The sequence below is a fragment of the Camelina sativa genome, chromosome 20 (assembly GCF_000633955.1).
Source record: "Camelina sativa cultivar DH55 chromosome 20, Cs, whole genome shotgun sequence".
Lineage (NCBI taxonomy): Eukaryota > Viridiplantae > Streptophyta > Magnoliopsida > Brassicales > Brassicaceae > Camelina > Camelina sativa.
In genome coordinates, this window is record NC_025704.1 from 12,561,149 (window position 1) to 12,578,606 (window position 17,458).

At 38.2% G+C, this 17,458-nt stretch overlaps 3 protein-coding genes across 6 annotated transcripts in view; 1 reads left to right on the forward strand and 2 right to left on the reverse strand.

The window, feature by feature from the left end:
• LOC104770616 (DDT domain-containing protein PTM-like) overlaps positions 1-4,188 on the forward strand; it is a 7,981-nt gene extending 3,793 nt beyond the window's left edge. Inside the window, exons 4-10 of one of the 3 annotated variants that reach the window (XM_010495071.2) lie at positions 24-315; positions 539-818; positions 984-1,108; positions 1,201-1,667; positions 1,754-1,782; positions 2,239-2,724; positions 2,811-4,188. In XM_010495071.2, coding sequence (XP_010493373.1) covers positions 24-315; positions 539-818; positions 984-1,108; positions 1,201-1,667; positions 1,754-1,782; positions 2,239-2,724; positions 2,811-3,715 — 2,584 coding nt within the window. In that variant the 3' untranslated portion in view covers positions 3,716-4,188. Of the gene's footprint in view, positions 316-538; positions 819-983; positions 1,109-1,200; positions 1,668-1,753; positions 1,783-2,238; positions 2,725-2,810 lie in introns of all 3 variants that reach the window. The other 2 variants (XM_019242205.1, XM_019242206.1) reach the window with 2 other exon arrangements.
• On the reverse strand, positions 3,967-12,170 carry LOC104770614 (AP-2 complex subunit alpha-1). Of its 2 annotated transcripts, none has more exons than XM_010495070.2 (27): positions 11,757-12,170; positions 10,855-10,986; positions 10,366-10,491; positions 10,124-10,186; positions 9,937-10,034; positions 9,642-9,849; positions 9,371-9,442; positions 9,202-9,294; positions 8,987-9,088; positions 8,774-8,871; positions 8,224-8,305; positions 8,001-8,089; positions 7,745-7,850; positions 7,593-7,658; positions 7,322-7,428; positions 7,134-7,238; positions 6,903-7,023; positions 6,656-6,805; positions 6,288-6,521; positions 5,914-5,994; positions 5,625-5,789; positions 5,451-5,537; positions 5,241-5,366; positions 4,855-4,935; positions 4,699-4,770; positions 4,487-4,566; positions 3,967-4,402 (listed from the first exon to the last, which is right to left on the reverse strand). In XM_010495070.2, the coding sequence occupies exons 1-27, from the start codon at positions 11,880-11,882 to the stop codon at positions 4,237-4,239; spliced, it is 3,036 nt and encodes a 1,011-aa protein (XP_010493372.1). In that variant the 5' UTR covers positions 11,883-12,170; the 3' UTR covers positions 3,967-4,236. The 2 variants fall into 2 exon arrangements, with proteins under 2 accessions (XP_010493372.1, XP_010493371.1); XM_010495069.2 differs by having other exon boundaries at positions 6,641-6,805; positions 11,757-12,169.
• The window catches only part of LOC104770613 (AP-2 complex subunit alpha-2-like), a 10,483-nt gene continuing 6,327 nt past the window's right edge, over positions 13,303-17,458 (reverse strand). The window contains exons 13-27 of the mRNA XM_010495068.2: positions 17,372-17,458; positions 17,225-17,290; positions 16,931-17,037; positions 16,744-16,848; positions 16,513-16,633; positions 16,093-16,257; positions 15,731-15,964; positions 15,263-15,343; positions 14,974-15,138; positions 14,784-14,870; positions 14,580-14,705; positions 14,230-14,310; positions 14,084-14,155; positions 13,878-13,957; positions 13,303-13,787 (exon numbers count right to left, since the gene is read on the reverse strand). The exon at positions 17,372-17,458 is cut by the window's right edge and continues 18 nt beyond it. Coding sequence (XP_010493370.1) covers positions 13,628-13,787; positions 13,878-13,957; positions 14,084-14,155; positions 14,230-14,310; positions 14,580-14,705; positions 14,784-14,870; positions 14,974-15,138; positions 15,263-15,343; positions 15,731-15,964; positions 16,093-16,257; positions 16,513-16,633; positions 16,744-16,848; positions 16,931-17,037; positions 17,225-17,290; positions 17,372-17,458 — 1,737 coding nt within the window. The 3' untranslated portion in view covers positions 13,303-13,627. The remainder of the gene's footprint in view (positions 13,788-13,877; positions 13,958-14,083; positions 14,156-14,229; positions 14,311-14,579; positions 14,706-14,783; positions 14,871-14,973; positions 15,139-15,262; positions 15,344-15,730; positions 15,965-16,092; positions 16,258-16,512; positions 16,634-16,743; positions 16,849-16,930; positions 17,038-17,224; positions 17,291-17,371) is intronic.

The window sequence follows — 17,458 nt, forward strand, 5'->3', positions numbered from 1 at the left end:
AAAAAGGAAATTACAAGGGAAAGGTGTGGATGGTGTCATTCTTGCAAACTCACTTCTGCAAGTAGGAGAGGATGCATGTTAAATGCAGCTGTAACAGGGGCCACCAAAAGTGCCATGAAAGTCTGCAGTGGCCTTTTTCCACTAAAAAATGGGGATGGAGTACTGTCTAGTATTGCAGCATATCTCCTATATCTCGAGGAAAGCTTACGTGGTCTCATTGCGGGGCCATTTCTTAGTGAGAGTCTTAGGTATCAGTGGCGTAAGAAGTTAGTGGAAGCTTCAACATGCAAAGCGATGAAAGCCCTCCTGCTTGAAGTAAGTATTTTTATTTTTCTTTTCTTTCCAGAAATAATTTTGTTCTCATTCACTTTCTTTTCGTATTAACAAATAATTGTACTTTTTTTTTGTCATTTACACTGTTCGGATTTGATGTCGTTACGTGTCAACAATATAGTGATATATGTTAACATTCCTTGGTTCGTTATTATATTTATGGTGTTTTCATTGGCATGATATGGTTCATTTTACTTGTTCGCAGCTTGAGGAAGACATTTGCAGTATTGCTCTGTCAACTGACTGGCTCAAACTAGTGGATGACTGGTTAATAGAACATTCTATGTTTCAAAGTGCTCCATTTACTGTTGCGGGCACACAGAAACGTAGACCTGGTAAGAGGAGGCAGAGGAACCAAGCCGAAATTACAGCAGAAGGTTTTGATGATGATAGCTTTACTTGGTGGCGAGGGGGGAAGTTATCAAAAGTTATACTCCTGAAGGCAGTCTTGTTGAAGCCTCAGAGAATGAAAGCAGCTTGGCAAGGTAATAATGTTAGGTTATGTTTTTGGTGCTTGTCAACAAATCTCACGTAAACATACAATGTTTTCTTGTAGATTTTGTTTTTTGGATACTTCTAACGGAGATATCCTGTTTAATTTTACTCTCGGGATAGTGTGCCAATTTGTTTTTTTTCTTCTTTTCCATTAGGTGGTATGAAAAAGTTTCCTGAATTTAGTTATGGTGATGGTTCTTACATTCCTAAGAGAAGCAGGCGGTCTATTTGGAAAGCAGCAGTTGAAAGTAGCAAAAACATATCTCAGCTTGCTCTTCAGGTTTGTCTTCTATCATCAATGCTTGTTCAAAAGATTGTATGTCTATGATTGTTTATTGATGATCTTCTGTAATTTAACTGAATCTGGGCCAGGTTAGATACCTGGATATGAATATAAGATGGAGTGAACTTGTACGCCCAGAGCAAAACATGCAAGATGTTAAAGGTTCAGAGACAGAGGCCGCTGTTTTTAGGAACGCTAGTATTTGTGACAAGAAGATTACAGATAACAAGGTTCGATATGGAGTTGTCTTTGGGAATCAAAAGCATCTGCCATCCCGTGTCATGAAGAAGATCACTGAAGTCGAGAAAACTGAAGATGGAAAGGAAAAGTATTGGTTTCATGAAGCACGCGTTCCCTTATATTTGATCAAAGAATATGAAGAAAGTCTGCCTAGGGTACACATACCTTTCATCAAGAAGCCATCACGAAAAATATCAAAGCTCCAGAAAATGCAACTTAAAGCTTCTCGAGCGAACATATTTTCTTACCTAGCCTCTCGGAGGGACAACACAGAGAATTGTTCTTGTGCATCATGCCATCTCGATGTTTTTATGAGGTACTTTCTTTAGCTTTCTTCACCTTTCAGGATACTTAATAAAAAATCTTATGTACCTCACTATTTTTTGTTCCCGTTCTCTACAGGGATGCAACAACATGCAGTACTTGCCAAGGTACAATACACCTGCTTGCTGTTTTAATTTTGCATTTTAGGATTGAGACTTTTGCAAGTTATTGGTATCTATATGCATTTGAAAAGAGATGTCAATATTTCCTATCCCTTTTTCTTTGTTTTTACTTGTTAATTAAAGTCACAGTAACTGTTTGCTTATCTCAAGAACAAGTAGAAAGATTCCAGCATACGCCTAAAAATCATTTGTATTTCTTGATGCATTTCTAGTTTTTATTTTTATATTTGTTTGTTTCATATCTTCCGAGGATAGTGTCCTGTGCTTATATTTGTTTACTTTGCTTGGTTCTTAAATTCTCATGAATCTCACTCATATTTTATTTGTCGTTTCTATGAAAATTGGCAAGATTATAGTACTAAGTGTTCTGTATTTTCCATTGGGTAATTTTTCTGAAGGAAATGTAGCGATATAATCATGGATTTTTTTTTTCCCCCTCAGGTTTCTGTCACAAGGAATGTACTATGAGTATACAACATACAGTTGGGAAAGATGAACTTTTGGTAACCTGCAAACGGTGCTACCTTGCAAGAGCCCGTTCACTAATCAATATCAATCACAGACAACATCCAACAACAGCCGCTGTCCTGATCGACAGACCATTTCAAAATGCAGTCACTCCAGTCACCAAGACACAGATTAAGCCTCCTAATCAACAGTTACCATCTTCCAACATACGCAGCACCACTTCAGGAGTTAAACAAATCACTCCTGATTCCAATTTGGCCCCTAAAAGTAAACACAAAACATTGTCTTGGGGGATCATATGGAGGAAAAAGAACGTGGAAGACACAGGTGTTAGCTTCAGACATCAACATGTTCTGTTGGCTGCACGCTCTGATCAGCCGAATCCGGAACCAGTTTGTTGTCTCTGCAAACTGCCGTATAATCCTGGTCTAACATATATTCACTGTACAAATTGTGACAGTAAGAAAATTTTACTCTAAAATTCTAAATTTTCGTCAGTGCCACCAGTTTCCTCTTATACATCTAATCCTAGCATTTGTATGCAGAGTGGTACCACATTGAAGCGATTAAGCTCGAGGAATCGAAAATTCCTGAAGTTGTTGGGTTCAAGTGTTGCAAATGCCGTCGTATACGATCACCAGATTGCCCTTACATGGATCCCATACTGAAGGAACAGAGGCAGATGAAACCAGTAGTCTTCAGAAGGCAAAAACATGGGAAAGGAAGTATCGGAATGGATTCTACTTCTGAAAGAATGTCTGAACAAGAAGACTCCATGCCCTCTACTCCCTCATTCCCCTTTGAAGATACGTTTGTTCCAGATGATGATCCTCTCTTAATGTCAGTTTCAAAAATCGAACAAATTACACCTATCAATTTGGATGTCAAATGGAACGGGGATGGTTCTGTGCCGGGACCCCAGAAGCTACAAGTTAGGAGACAAGTGAAACGTGAAGACACAGACGGGAACAGTAATCTGTCTTATACCGAGTTTTCAACGCAACCCGAATCAATGCCTATTGTGAAACCAGAAATGGAGGCAACATTGCCTGTCACGGAATGGGATGCATCTGGCCACAGTGACATGGTTGAAGGCGAGCTAATGTTTGACTATGAAGACATGGAATTCGAACCCCAAACATATTTCTCGCTCACCGAGTTACTCACAACAGAGGATAGTGGACAGTGCGATGGATACGGAGATGTCAAAGATGCTTCAGAAAACACGGATGACCCAAACCCCCAGGTTGAGACAACAGTGGAACAGTGTAGAGCATTTATCTGTGACAATACAATTCCATGCCAGATATGTATGCATGTGGATCCTGGACCTGATCTCACATGCAAGACTTGTACTATGACTATTCATTCCCACTGTTCTCCATGGGAGGAGGAATCTACTTGCACGGGAGGTAGCTGGAGATGCGGTCGTTGCCGTGAATGGCTGTAGCTGGCATTCTTTTTTTTTTGTTTTTTTTTTTTCATTCTTTTTTGTTCTGGTAGTGACATGCCAATATTTTTTTGGGTACTAGAATTCTTGTAATTTTGAGACGAAATGATTTTAGGATGTGCCCAATTCTATTCTGTATTTACGAGATTAAAAAAACCTCTCAATTGAGACATAAAATAAGACCAGACAAGGCTAGTGCGAAAAATAGACATTAACTCGGGTAAAATCATTGGAGAAACAGATTGAAAATATATAGGAACAAGAACAAGCTGATACAACCACCTGACCTCACAATACAAATGTGCAAGAATGAATGCAAAATTTCGTAGCTAACTTAACTCGCCCACTTCGGATAACAGGCACAAATATGATCAAAACTACATTTTCTATTCAAACCTCCCTCACTCGGTCCTACATTTACTCTCTCATCATTCCACATTTTCGCCATTACATTCTACAATCACGAAAAAAAAAAAAAAAACATTTTCCACATCTGCAAGTATTCTCTTACCCCAATGAAGTTAAAGTAAGCCAGCAAGCAGAGCTCCCGGATCATCAGCTAAAGCGGCTGGGCTAGGTGGTTGAGCTACAGGTGGTGCAGGTGCTGGTCCTGGCCCTGCTGCTGGAACTAGAGCTCGAGATCCCATTGGTATAGTAATTAATTGTTCCTTGATGAATTCTTTCAACCTGCAGAATAAGAGGTCAACAAATGCAGAGGAACAAAAGCTGTGTTTGAAGTTGAGTTCCTGTTAAGAGGCAGAGATATCATACTCAAATGTAAGAGCAGGATCTCCCGAGCCTACTGTCATTCGCAATTGGGTTCTGTCTGCTGGGTCTGTTTCAATTCTTGCCTGAAAAGAAAGAAAAAAAACACGGACAATGTTATACAACAGACCTTTTGAGAGAGCAGTATCACGCGTGTACGTATACAAAATTTAGGACAAGTGCCGAAACCAGTATGAGGAACTTGGTTAAAATCTCACCAAACAGAGCATGGCTCCTGTACTTTCAGAGTAGAAGGTTGTGCTTGCCACTAGATTATTAGGGTTTGGATCCTACAACAGAAAAAACAATACAAGTCAATTTAAAGGGTGTGCAACAAGCATGTTCAGGAACTGAGATCGTAAACAATTACTTACAAGCCCAGGGCATATTGTCACATGGAAACTGTTGAATAAATTCGCCATTTCTGGAAGAGCGAGAGGTCTTACACCTCTAACCTGAAAGAAGTTGTAGATTCAGATTATATAATAGGTTATAGTAATTCTGCATTAACAAGCATAGGTAAACATGTTGGAAGTCCTCTATGAACGTTTTGAGTAAGCTTAAACGATCATCAGTAGATATTGAAGTTATCTATAAGCGTTGTGATTAAACTCAATCAATTATAAGTCGAAAAAGGATTTTACGGAAAGCTCATTCACTAATTTTCTTGAAAAGAAATGTCAGGAGCATTTTACTTCTTTCCTGCACTACCCAAATACTTTATTTGATATATGCTCAGAGAAGCTGTGAAAATACATACAACTTCCTGAAGTTTCAAGGGTGGCCCTGAAAGTGCTCTCCACTGCGGGAAGAACTCTTCAGATGTTAATTGTAGAGGTTGAAGAAACTTATTCAAGGTTGCTGGGATGCGTAATTTGGCATTGACCTATAAATATCCAGCATATCAGAAAGAGTCACAGAAACTATTATACTAAAACCATTAATCAGAAAGGACGGTTGCAGTAAGTACCATGTTTGTACCAAACTTGTAGGAGAAATCCAAAACCGCAACATCCCTACTAGGGCGGATGTTCATCACTTCAAGTGGAGATTGTACCTAAACCATGAAAGAAATTGCAACACTTAGTAAAGTACACAGAAATGAGTAGTAAATTGAAAATAAATAATCAACAAACAAAAGTACCTGTGCTCGAGGAGGAATTGTATCAGGTACTGGAGACAGATCTAGTTTTAAATGGGCAGGGGGTAGTATTAGAGCTTGGACTGATGTAAGTGGAGAAGTATTCTTGTTTCCCATGAAGAGAACAAGTCTCCCATGCTGTCCTCTCCATTCAGCTTTGATGCCAATCTGAGGAATACCGACAATCAACATAATGAGGAACATAAGAAAGCTCAAATAGTAGGAGCCTTGCCTGTCTGCAATCTGCGTACTGGAATATATAAAAGCAGGGAGAAAAAAACTGAGATAAGACCTGAATATGAGGATCTTCGTATAAGACACCACTGTCTTTCAAACATAAAGCATGGAATCTCTCGGCAATATTTCCGATCAGCTGTTAAAGAAAACAAAAGTGTATAAGAAAAAAATTCTAGCGTGTCAATAGTATTATGGAGTACAAAAGTGGTTTGGTTTCTTTTATTGACATCGACTGTAAATGTATAGACTGTCAATTACGACAAGTTTAGCAGCTGCAACATTAATATGTGAAAGAACTCCTCAGAGTAGAGAAATAGAATCTTTGAGGTAGGATTCCATCTAATCGCAATACCATTTCCAAGTAATAAATACAAAAAGAGGATATAATTTTCCCCATGCAAAATAAAGCAAAGGAAGAGAAAAGAATACCTCCACTGAATTTGTTTGCTCTTCAACAGGTACAATGGCGGAACCATCAACTTCTTCTGGAACTCCTTCTGCCCCTATGGGACCATGTTGTTCAGTTGAGACGGCTCCAGGTGCAGCCTCTATTGCAAGAGGACCGAGCAGGTCACTTAGGAGATCGGGTGATGGAGTTTGTGGATCTATACTACTTAAAGTTCCATAGGCCTGAGAGACAGATCGAGCCACTGACTCGGGGTTCTGCTAGACATGCAAGGAAAAATAGACTATTAGAGATAATAAGATAAAGGTATGTACTATATAAAGAGAAAGCACAAGAAAAATGTCTCGTCAATTGGGGCATACATATAAGTACTTACCGTGCTTCCACTTACAATTGGAACCTTCAAAGGTGGGGGTGCTCCATCAACAGGCTGTGGGTCAGCCAAAACCAAAGCATTTGAAGGCTGTTGTTGTGCTCTAAGCTTGATGGCACTCTGGTCTGCGGTATCTTCAACATCCTCTGCCTTTCTTATCAATGAAGACTATGGAAGAGACATGAAAAAAAATCCAGCATCAGATCTATTAGCACAAATGTCCTATCAAAGTAACTTCTATATAATCATAAAATAATTAACAAACCTGGCGCTCTGGAAATTTTGGCATCTCAGCCAATACATCCATAAAGGCAGCCCCTTTTTTACTCAACTCGAAATATTCAACTGCCCTCTGTTGTATCTCCACATCAATACAACTCTCGTACCTGCCAAAATAAAACTCTTCTAGGAAACTTGTTTTGATTACCAAAAAATAACAGAACATAAAATGACAAGCTAAACACTAGGGAAGGACAACAAGGTTAGCAAGTCTCACTTCTTAAATACAGCCCAAATTTTTTTTTGCAGTTCTGGATCCGGGGGTTGAGTGTGCATAAGAAGCTTTGCATATGTGGAAAGAAGAATAGGAATGGTGGGTGTCCTGAGGAAAAAAAAAGAAGAAGAGGCATTTAAGAGATACCCAAAGACAAGAAAAGCACAATGCGGAGTTCATGTGGTCCTTACGACACTGTGGGAAGCTTTTCATGTAAGATGCTAAAGAGTTCACTTGCACTGCATCCAGGTTGTCTAGCTAAAAGGTGACCATACTCTCCCAAAATATAAGCACTGACCTGAAATAGAGAAAGAAATATTATTTCTTGTCCATAACAATTTTTTTTTAATTAACAATGTTATTTTGTACTTTCCAAACAGTTTAGATACAGACAAGATATCTTATAACTAATCCGCAATATGCAATATAAAGAGTTTCTTATGGGAAACGAGAATGTACAACCTTCAACATAGTCTCATGTATTGCGATTTTGTCCAAATATTCTCTAGCTTTCGATGCCGCGTATGGCTGTCAGATCAAATAAATCTGTAAGCAACTTTCAAATGTCATGATTAGGATAAGCAAAATATATTTCTTCTAACAGTTTTGAAAACCTGCAGGTCTTCATTATTTGTTACGAACTGAACCACACGGAACCAAATGTCATCGCTAACAAAATCCCCAGCCTTGTCGATTAACTGAAGGATCACATCAACATACCTGAGAACATCAAAATTAACATCTTTGACCAATTGCTTGAGTAAGGATCTAAAGTGTAAAATTAGAAGTGTACACCAAATCGCCAACGTAAGTCACTGTAAGTGTGCATGAAATTAAGTGTATATATGCTTTTTGTCGAGTTGTCCTTACCATGATAAATCAGGAGCAAACTTCTCAGCAAGAATAGCAGCTTTGAGTGATAATTCCTCCCGCATGGAAAACTCTGCTGTGCTGAGATACTGCAATGTATTTTTGGGTTCCATGTAAGCTTAAACACTACAAATCTTAATCCTTCCTTTTTGCTAAACTTCTCAAGTCACAAGGAAACTACAAATTAAGAAAATATCAATATGAAGCAAGGTCAAAAACTTACTTGCAACAACTCTTCGACTATATCCTTTGCATTTGACACATCGCACATCCCATATAGCAAATCAAGGGCACGTCTACGAATACTACAGGAAAGTTTAACCAATAGTGAATCCCATACCAATAGCGAATGAACCAAGATAATATAAATCAAACTATTTGTTCTTGAAATAGAAGCCACCATTTGCAACGGAAATACGATTAATTTCAAATGGACTATGGTATTTATCCAATCTAGTCATCTTGTTATGCAAAACGTCAAAGAAATAGTACTGACCACCATACAATAATACAATATTTCTCACAAGAAAACAAATCAACAAATAATGTTTCATTGAAAAGCATTTATTATATACAACCCAAATTAAACAATTTCAATGCTGATTGTAATGATCTTAAATCCACATGTACTCTAGAGAAAAAGTAAAGTACTATGAACGATTCATTATTGAAAAAATTGCCGTACTGGTTCCAAATTCGAAAAGTAAAGAGATATTTTGATCCGGGTTCAAAAGCCATAAAAGCTGATGCCGAGATGGCAAATCTAAACATACCTGATATCAGGGTCTTTCAAAGAAGTGATTATCTGAGACTGATGCTTCTTTATGATATCTTGAACATCTGTGACCATCAGCATTCGTGTCATATTTTCCTGCAATGTTGTCAACAAATGCATCATGAGAAGCCACATAATACATACACCATTTTTTAACAATTTACTGTTCTAGCTAGGCTTAGATGCAGAAAGTGGGTATGCGAGATCTCACCAAGCCTAAATATCTGATGTTGGGTTCACGGACAGAAATAAACTTGCCAAGAAGAGCAACACACTGTGACATCATTTCCTTCTCAGCATCAAGATGCATGACCTATATTGAAACGCATTAACAAGTTAGGAGGTTGCATATCATAGTTCAACAACTCAACAAGTCAACTAAAATTCATGGCATCAATTGTTTCCTCAGCTGTCTCACGAACTTACCAGGGATAGAGCTTCAAACAGCACAGCATGAGACGCATTATTCTTATTCACATTTTTTACAACATCTGTCCCCATCAATATTCGCTGAAGGACCTGAAATTTCCATGAAATGCCATGAGAGAGAGAATTCAAAGACATGTATTAGAGATTTACACAAGAAAAACTGAACCTCAAAGAGGGCTTTTCTGGTACTGGGATCTTCGATGGTTGGGAAATATTGAAGTGCCCTCATTGCCTTAACCTGTACTAACCAAAGACATATTAGTATCCAAGATACCTTTAACTGAGCAACAAAGATACACCAAAGACGGGTCAACCCTCTATTTCTATAAGCTAATTTCACATAAAATGTTTAAAATGCATGGGATTGGAAAAAGGATGTGACAATCAAATATTTAAGCTACGTTAAACAAGAGTAAATAAGCCGATTTAAGACAAACCTGCAGCCAAGGAGATGGAATGCCATAGTATGTATACTCCTGAGGAACGTCCTGGTTCCTAGCAAGGCGTTCCAATATTTTGACACATTTAGGTAGACAACTTGAGTACGCCTCATGATTATTAGATACCAGAGCTACAAGAAGACTTGTGGAAGATGTCAAGACACCAAGATCTCGTTCATCCAAAAGTTGTGCCATACGATCCGCCCTGAAAGTATACGACAATGAGAGTGTTTAAAATAAAAGGCGCAAGAGTAAAATCAAACAACCAGTAACCCAGAGTGCTAATACGTACCAGCCATCCACGTTGACAGCATCAGGATTTTTTCGGAATAAGCGCAGTAGGCACAATGCTGCTTTTTTCCTTACAAGAGGTCTGCAACTACTGGAAATCTGCAGCACACAAGCCCCATATCATAAATATGTTTACTCATACTGAAAAAAAAAAACCAAATAACCTAACGTCTTTAGGAGTCACTTACAAGTAGCTTTTGGACATCAGGTGCCAATGATTCAGAAAAATCTCTTCCACCAATATTTCCAACCTACAGGACAAAGTACGAACCAGTTTTGTTGAAGTAAATGGCTTTGAACAGCGAAATGATAGAGCACAAAAGACATAATGTTTTCAAGACTTCCACTAAAACAGTCATTTAACTACATCTCTCAATCAGAAAGACCTCACTGTACTGTAAGATCTCAACGCAGTATGGACAAAACATACCAAGGTTAGTGCTAGGCATTGGAAAGTCTCATTCCGACCAATAATATCGTTCCGCACTGTATTTATTGCCAACCTCAAAAAGTCATGGTTCTCATTGAGCAAGCAAGAGGTAACAATGTAACCAACCTGTAATCATTGATGAAAATTTTAATACCTGCAAATTACGTAGGGGGCAGAAAATAATATAAACTGGAAACGCAAAGCCTTGGGATACAAACATGGTTTCTGGTTAAGAGTTGCTAAGATGTTACTAAGTAACTCATGCATTGTGTACAAGTAAATGTCTCCAGTACTTTACCAGGTCGCCAAACTGAGTAAGTGGCAAGCGCGTGAAAATGTATCTACATCTAGCCTTTTCCCACCTATTCTTTTCAGAGAATTGATCACTAGACTCGAAATCTTGATTCAGACAAATACCCCCACCTATTCTCTTCTCCTAGCCTTAGAAAGCAATATTTCATTTCTTGAGCAAACAAAACGTTTTCTTACCTGCTTTTCTGGATACTTTGGCGCAGATATAAGAGAAACCGCCTCCATATGACCAAAATCCACATCGTAGCCTAGCATATGTATATAAAGCATTTTCCATACATATTTCTTCTTTTTATATGGTGTTAAAACCTGTAAAATTCAAAACAACATGGAGAAAGCAATCAAAGAGTGCATGAATAATTCATTAGTACAATGAAACTAAAAAAAACGATAAATCTGGTGTTGGTCCAATTGGCCACAGATGGATACTACTTGCCGACGTTAGATCTGCTACTTATGGTGTGGAACCAGAATTTCACCCAAAACATCTTACATCAACACAGCTTACTCTACTTCGTAATCAGCTATTCAAATATTTCAGTAACCTTGATTTCTTTTCTTAGACCATTACTACATAACCGGGTTTACTGCCTGGCCATTCTTTCCTTCTAGTTCCTAAATATCCTCAGAAAATTCAATGATCTTATATATCTTGATTGATCACTAGGAAAAAGAATGAACAAATAGTAGTTTATAGTTTCCCATCTATCAACCTGAAAATACACTAATGATATTCCAAGTATAAAGCAGTAGTAGTGATGTTTCAAAAGTTATACAACAGAAACATTATACTGCCTTTCCAGGTACAGAAACTTGTGTTATATCAAAAGCTATGGTCTCTCAATCCGATAAAGTAAGAAACTACAGGCTCCAAAACTCTCGTTTCTCCCGACTAAAAAGATTCAGCATCTTTGTTTCCACCACATTCTTTTCTAACCTAAAAGCTCTCACTGAGAGTCTAAAGTGAAACAATCTCGGAAGAATACAGAACCTCAGCGGATACTTGGACACTGAATTGCCTCTCAATTGAGAACAAAACGTTGGAAAGGAAAAAAAAAATGGAGGAAATTGGCACAAACCTTCTCATTCTTAAAGCATGTACGTATGTTTCCGAGCTCCTTATCAACTCGGAGTCTCTCGGCTTCCTTGTTCTGGCAATTACGAATGTCACTAATAAATACGGAGAGACCTCTCATTCCGCTCATGGTGGAACCGAATCTTCAGATCTCCACCGTCCTCCGACCGCCGTCTCACACGGCGCAGATCCAAAACTCGCGATAATAGATCTAACTACGACGTAAACCCGTAGACTACAGATTAAACATAAGCAAATTCGCGGGAGCTGAGATCGAAACCCTAATCTAGAAACGGGAAATGGCACCTCCAATGGAGAAGAAAATTCAAAAAGCTGAGTGATCTCTGCAGACGACGACGATCTCAGAAACGGAGAGAGACGACTTTTATTTTTCTTTATTTACAACTCTGACCATTCAGTTTTGTTTAATTTAGTTTTAAGTCAAATGATCGAAACTTCGACATTTATGCGTGTAGGCATTTGGACTGAAGTTTAGTATTTATAAGTTTGCGTACTACTTTGTAAACACTTGTCTCCCTCTTCCGTTTTGGGTAAATATTTTATTTACTTCTGTTTCTGTTTTCACTTTTTCATTTATTTAATATTTACCGTTACCGGTCAACGCAACATTGGTATATTTCAGTCTACCGTGGGATAACCGGGCTGTGAATTCGGGTTGGGTCATGCCGTTTCATGTTTTATCCAAATTTGACGCAAGTTTAGGAGGAGGCTAGTGAAACGTGAAGACAAGACGTAGATGCATCCCGAATTAATGCCCATTGTGAAACCAGAAACGAAGACAACATTGCCTCTCATGGATGGAATGGGATGCATCTGGCAACAACATGGTTGAAGTCGAGCTAATGTTTTAACTACGAAGACATGGAATTCGAAAATCGAAACCCATCTCACATGTTAGACTTGTAATATGACAATAAAATCTCAGTGCTCAATCTACTTGCGTCGGAAGCAGCTGGAGTAAATTAGATTTGTATGAAATGAGTTGGAAGTTCTCCATGCAAATGACACAATTCGTTGTGGCCGCAGAAAGGAGTGACTCAATTTCTTTGATGCTATTCGTACTTGGGATTGAGACGATTACGTACGCTTCTAAAGTTAGTTGTCAATACAAAACAATACGATAATTGTAAAACGTAGATGAGACCATTAGTTGTGGTAATTTTTGGTATAGTAACTGTATACTCTAGATGTTCTGGTAGCGGTTATGTTAAATTTTATTTGGGTACTAGAATACTTGTAGTTTTGAAAGAAACATAAAAGAAGATGGATGTGTCTTGACATGTCAAATGTATAATATGCCTACTGACATCATATGTGTCGTAGCCAAGAAGTTTGACGAAAATGGCACACAAAAATGAGAAGTTGCACTGACGAAAATGGCCACACAAAAATGAGAAACATAATATATCGCTTTAATATTGACATCAAATTAGATCAGAAATTCATAAGGGAAATGCTATGCGTTTGGTATGCATTTGTTTTTCCCCTTTATGACTAGATTAGAATCTCTAGTGCGAAAATAGTCCTTCTCTCTCAGAAAAATCATGAAGAAAGCGATTGAAAATATATAGGAACAAGAACAAGCTGATACAACCACTGACCTCACAATACAAATGTGCAAGAATGAATGCAAAATTTCGTAGCTAACTCAACTCGCCCGCTTTGGATACCAGGCACAAATATAATAAAAAACTAGCTTTTCTAATTAAACCCTCCCGCTCCCCCTCTCTCTCCCTTTTCTCTACATTTACTCTCCCATCATTCCATATTTTCCACATTATATTCTACAATAACGGAAAATAATAATAAAAAAAAACTTTCGCCATGTGCAAGTAATATCTTACCCCAATCAATTTATAGTAAGCCAGCAAGTAGAGCTCCAGGATCATCAGCCAAAGTCGCTGGGCTAGGTGGTAGAGCTACAGGGTGGGCTGGTCCTGATCCTGCTGCTGGAACTATAGCTCGAGATCCCATTGGAATAGTAATAAGTTGTTCCTTGATGAATTCTTTCAACCTGAACATAAAAGAGGTCGGTCAACAAATGCAGATGAAAACACGTCGTGTCTGTAATTGAGTTCAAGCTAAGAGGCAGAGATTATCATACTCAAATGTAAGGGAAGGATCTCCGGAGCCTACTGTCATTCTCAATTGGGTTCTGTCCGCTGGGTCTGTTTCAATTCTTGCCTGAAAATCACAAAATACAAACGATGTCACAAAACAGACTTTTGAGAGTGCACTATCAAGTGTGTACGTATAAGAAATTTAGGACAAGTGCTAAAACCAATAAGAGAAACTTGGTTGAAATCTCACCAAACAGAGCATGGCTCCTGTACTTTCTGAGTAGAAGGTTGTGCTTGCCACTAGATTATTAGGGTTTGGATCCTATAATAGAAAACCATACAAGTTAGCACACAAGCATGAGGAAAGAAGAACAGAGATCGTAAACAATTACTTACAAGCCCAGGACATATCGTCACATGAAAACTGTTGAATAGATTTGCCATTTCCGGAAGAGCTAGAGGTCTTACACCTCTAACCTGCAAGAAGATTATGATACACGTATAAGTTATACCGCATTAACAAGCATATGTAGAAGTGTTGGAAATAATCTATCAGTGGATATAGGATGTTATCTATTAGTGTTGTGATTTAGCTAGAACAATCATTAGTTGTTACAAGGAATTTACGAAGAAAGCTAATTCACTAATTTCTTTGAAAAGAAATGTCAGGAGCATTTTACTTCTTTCCTGCACTACCCAAATACATTTATTTGAAATTTGGTCAGAGAAGCTGTGGAGATACATACAACTTCCTGAAGTTTCAAGGGTGGCCCTGAAAGTGCTCTCCACTGCGGGAAGAACTCTTCAGACGTCAATTGTAGAGGTTGAAGAAACTTATTCAAGGTTGCTGGGATGCGTAGTTTGGCATTGACCTATAAATATCCAGCATGTCAGAAAGAGTCACAGATACTAAATAAGCGATTACCAAAATGGACGGTTGAAGTAAGTACCATGTTTGTACCAAACTTGTAAGAGAAATCCAAAACCGCAACATCCCTACTAGGGCGGATGTTCATCACTTCAAGTGGAGATTGTACCTATAACCACAAAAATTGCAACACTTAGTAACGTATGCAGAAATGAGTAGAAATTGACAGATTGAGTAGTAAACTGAAAAAAAAAATCAACAAACAAAAGTACCTGTGCTCGAGGAGGAATTGTATCAGGTACTGGAGACAGATCTAGTTTTAAATGGGCAGGGGGTAGTATTAGAGCTTGGACTGATGTAAGTGGAGAAGTATTCTTGTTTCCCATGAAGAGAACAAGTCTCCCATGCTGTCCTCTCCATTCAGCTTTGATGCCAATCTGAGGAATACCAACAATCAACATAATGAGGAACATAAGAAAGCTCAAAAAGTAGGAGCCTTGCCTGTCTGCAATCTGCGTACTGGAATATATAAAAGCAGGGAGAAAAAAACTAAGATAAGACCTGAATATGAGGATCCTCGTATAAGACACCACTGTCTTTCAAACATAAAGCATGGAATCTCTCGGCAATATTTCCGATCAGCTGTTAAAGAAAACAAAAGTGTATAAGAAAACAATTCTAGCATGTTAATAGTATTATGGAGTACAAAAGTGGTTTGGTTTCTTTTATTGACATCGACTGTAAATGTATACACTGTCAATTACGACAAGTCCACCAAGTTTAGCAGCTGCAACAAAATCTAAAAACTCCTCAGAGAGTATTATTTGAGATAGAACATCTTAGGTAGGATTCCATCTAAGTAAACATTATACTATTTCGTAATAATTACAAAAGAGGAATCATATAATGGAAAATGGCGGATAATTAAAAAACATAGGGAAATAATGAGCTAGAAGAAATTAGAAGTCTAATTCCATGCATGCTAAAATCTACTATATCAAAGAAAGTAAAGGAAGAAGAAAAGAATACCTCTGCTGAATTTGTTTGCTCTTCAACAGGTACAATGGCAAAACCATCAACTTCTTCTGGAACGCCTTCTGCCCTTATGGGACCATGTTGTTCAGTTGAGACAGCTCCAGGTGCAGCCTCTATTGCAAGAGGACCGAGCAGGTCGCTAAGAAGATCGGGTGATGGAGTTTGTGGATCTATATTACTTATAGTTCCATTAGGCTGAGAGAGAGATCGAGCAACTGAATCGGGGTCCTGCTAGAAATGCAAGGAAAAACAGACTGTCAGAGATAATATTAGTAAGATAAAAGTACAGTAAGTGCTATATAAGACATAGCACACAAAAAATGTCTCAATCGGGGCCTACAAAGAGAAGTACTCACCGTGCTTCCACTAACAATTGGAACCTTCAAAGGTGGGGGTGCCCCGTTAACAGGCTGTGGTTCAGCCAAAACTAAAGCATTCGAAGGCTGTTGTTGTGCTCTAAGCTTGATGGCACTCTGGTCTGCGGTATCTTCAACATCTTCTGCCTTTTTTATCAGTGAAGACTATGGAAGAGACACAAAAAAACCAGCATTAAATCTTTTAGCACAAAAGTCCCATCACAGTAGAATCATAAAATAATTTAGAAACCTGGCGCTCTGGAAATTTTGGCATCTCAGCTAATACNGTATCTTCAACATCTTCTGCCTTTTTTATCAGTGAAGACTATAGTAGAGACACAAAAAATCCAGCATTAAATCTTATAGCACAAAAGTCCCATCACAGTAACTTCTCATAGAATCATAAAATAATTTAGAAACCTGGCGCTCTGGAAATTTTGGCATCTCAGCTAATACATCCATAAAGGCAGCCCCTTTTTTACTCAATTCAAAGTATTCAACTGCTCTCTGTTGTATCTCTACATCAATACAACTCTCATACCTGCCAAAACAAAACTCTTTTAGGAAACTTGATTTGATTACCAGAAAAGAACAGAACATAATATAATAAGCAAAACATTGGGGAAGGACAACAAGGTTAGCAAGTCTCACTTCTTAAATACAGCCCAAATTCTTTTTTGTAGTTCTGGATCCGGGGGTTGAGTGTGCATAAGAAGCTTTGCATATGTGGAAAGAAGAATAGGAATGGTGGGAGTCCTGAGCGAAAAAAAAGAGAGGAAGCATTTAAGACATACCCAAACACAAGAAGAGCACAATGCAGCGTTTGTGTTGTCCTTACGATACTGTGGGAAGCTTTTCATGCAAGATGTTAAAGAGTTCACTTGCACTACATCCAGGTTGTCTAGCTAAAAGGTGACCATACTCCCCCAGAATATAAGCACTGACCTGAAAAATTAGAAGATAACCAATATTTCTGTATTAATCATTGTTACTTTGCCAAGAATTTAGATACAGATACGATTGTATCAGAATGTGTAAGGTAGTAGCTCTAATTCCAATTTAAATGATAACTATAACTTATTTGGAGTATGCAATATAGAGAATTTGTTTATGGGAAGCAAGAATGTACAACCTTCACCATGGTCTCATGTATTGCGATTTTTTCCAAATATTCTCTTGCTTTTGATGCGGCGTATGGCTGTCAGATCAAAGAAATTTGTAAGCTTTTGAATGTCATGGATAGGATAAACTATATATTTATCCTAACAATTGTAAAAACCTGCAGGTCTTCATTATTTGTTACGAACTGAACAACACGAAACCAAATGTCATCGCTAACAAAATCCCCAGCCTTGTCGATCAACTG